Below are 1,113 nucleotides of genomic sequence, written 5' to 3' on the forward strand. Positions count from 1 at the left end.
GGGAAGCTCATTCTTGTTTAGACATCGCTAAATCTGTATTTTATCGCGTAACCTATCTTAACTTCCATGTCCCGACAACTCAAAGTCTAAACTTTTTTAGAATATCTTACCTTGAGTCAAGGATCCCTTTCTTCTGAGCGTCTTTACTTAATACCCCATTGAGAATAACGTTTATCTACAAAATATTACACATTTTTAAAAATTGCTTTATATTAAATAGATATTTAGATAGAGATTTTCTTTTGGTCAGAACACAATGTACAGAATGTTACTGTTGTCTTGTAAAGCACTCAAAACCTGAGTACTTTAATCGAGGTTGAGCGCTATATAAATGTCATACTATGTTATTATAATTATTTTTAAAATTATAGCACAAAAAGTCCAAGAATTCATTAGATATTGCAGGTCCGGGACACCTGGACTCCTTTACGTACTACCCTATCACGGGGATCAGATGGGTAGTCACTGGAGTGAGTCCTTGAGCAAGACAGGACAACCCTAGCTAAAAAAACAAACAAAAAAACAGGGCGCTGCACAGTTGCGACAAGCAATGGCATGATTGTGAAATCCTTCCGTATTGGTGTAATATTGTTTATTTATTTTTTCATGTATATATGTGTATGTGATTTTATGCATTATTTATAATAAAGTATTTATGTAGGTCTATCATGTACGTGTATGTTTCCCCTTGTAATCCAAATTGCCCTTCTGGGATATTTTAAAAAATGTATTTTATCTTTATTCATTTATTATTGAGAGTAAAGTGCATCTAAACTATACGTCCTATTACATCATTTTCACAAGTTCAAGAATTCATTAGATATCGCAGGTCCGGGACTTCTTCTCAGGACTGGCCACTTTCCTTGTGAGGAAGTAACACTTCATGGGAGTGGCCTTGCCCTTCATCACCACCTCTCCTCTGTACTGGAACTTGAAACTTTTGTCGCTGTTCAGGGGCTGCTGTAGGAACCTGCAGAACAAGGGGAAGACAGGATAGGAGTAGCAAAAATAACAATATTTGATAATGCTACCACTAATAAAAATAATTATGATAATAATAATCATTTAAAAAATAATAATCAACATCCTCATCATCGTCATCATCATCATCAT

At 34.9% G+C, this 1,113-nt stretch overlaps 1 protein-coding gene across 1 annotated transcript in view; it reads right to left on the minus strand.

The window, feature by feature from the left end:
• Positions 1 to 570: 570 nt before the first annotated feature.
• The window catches only part of LOC101862997 (guanylate cyclase soluble subunit beta-1), a gene marked incomplete in the record, with an annotated part of 19,181 nt that continues 18,638 nt past the window's right edge, over positions 571 to 1,113 (minus strand). Inside the window, 1 exon segment of the mRNA XM_013091187.2 lies at positions 571 to 970. Within this exon segment, the coding sequence (XP_012946641.1) occupies positions 817 to 970 (154 nt within the window).

Source organism: Aplysia californica, unplaced genomic scaffold (assembly GCF_000002075.1).
Source record: "Aplysia californica isolate F4 #8 unplaced genomic scaffold, AplCal3.0 scaffold00030, whole genome shotgun sequence".
Lineage (NCBI taxonomy): Eukaryota > Metazoa > Mollusca > Gastropoda > Aplysiida > Aplysiidae > Aplysia > Aplysia californica.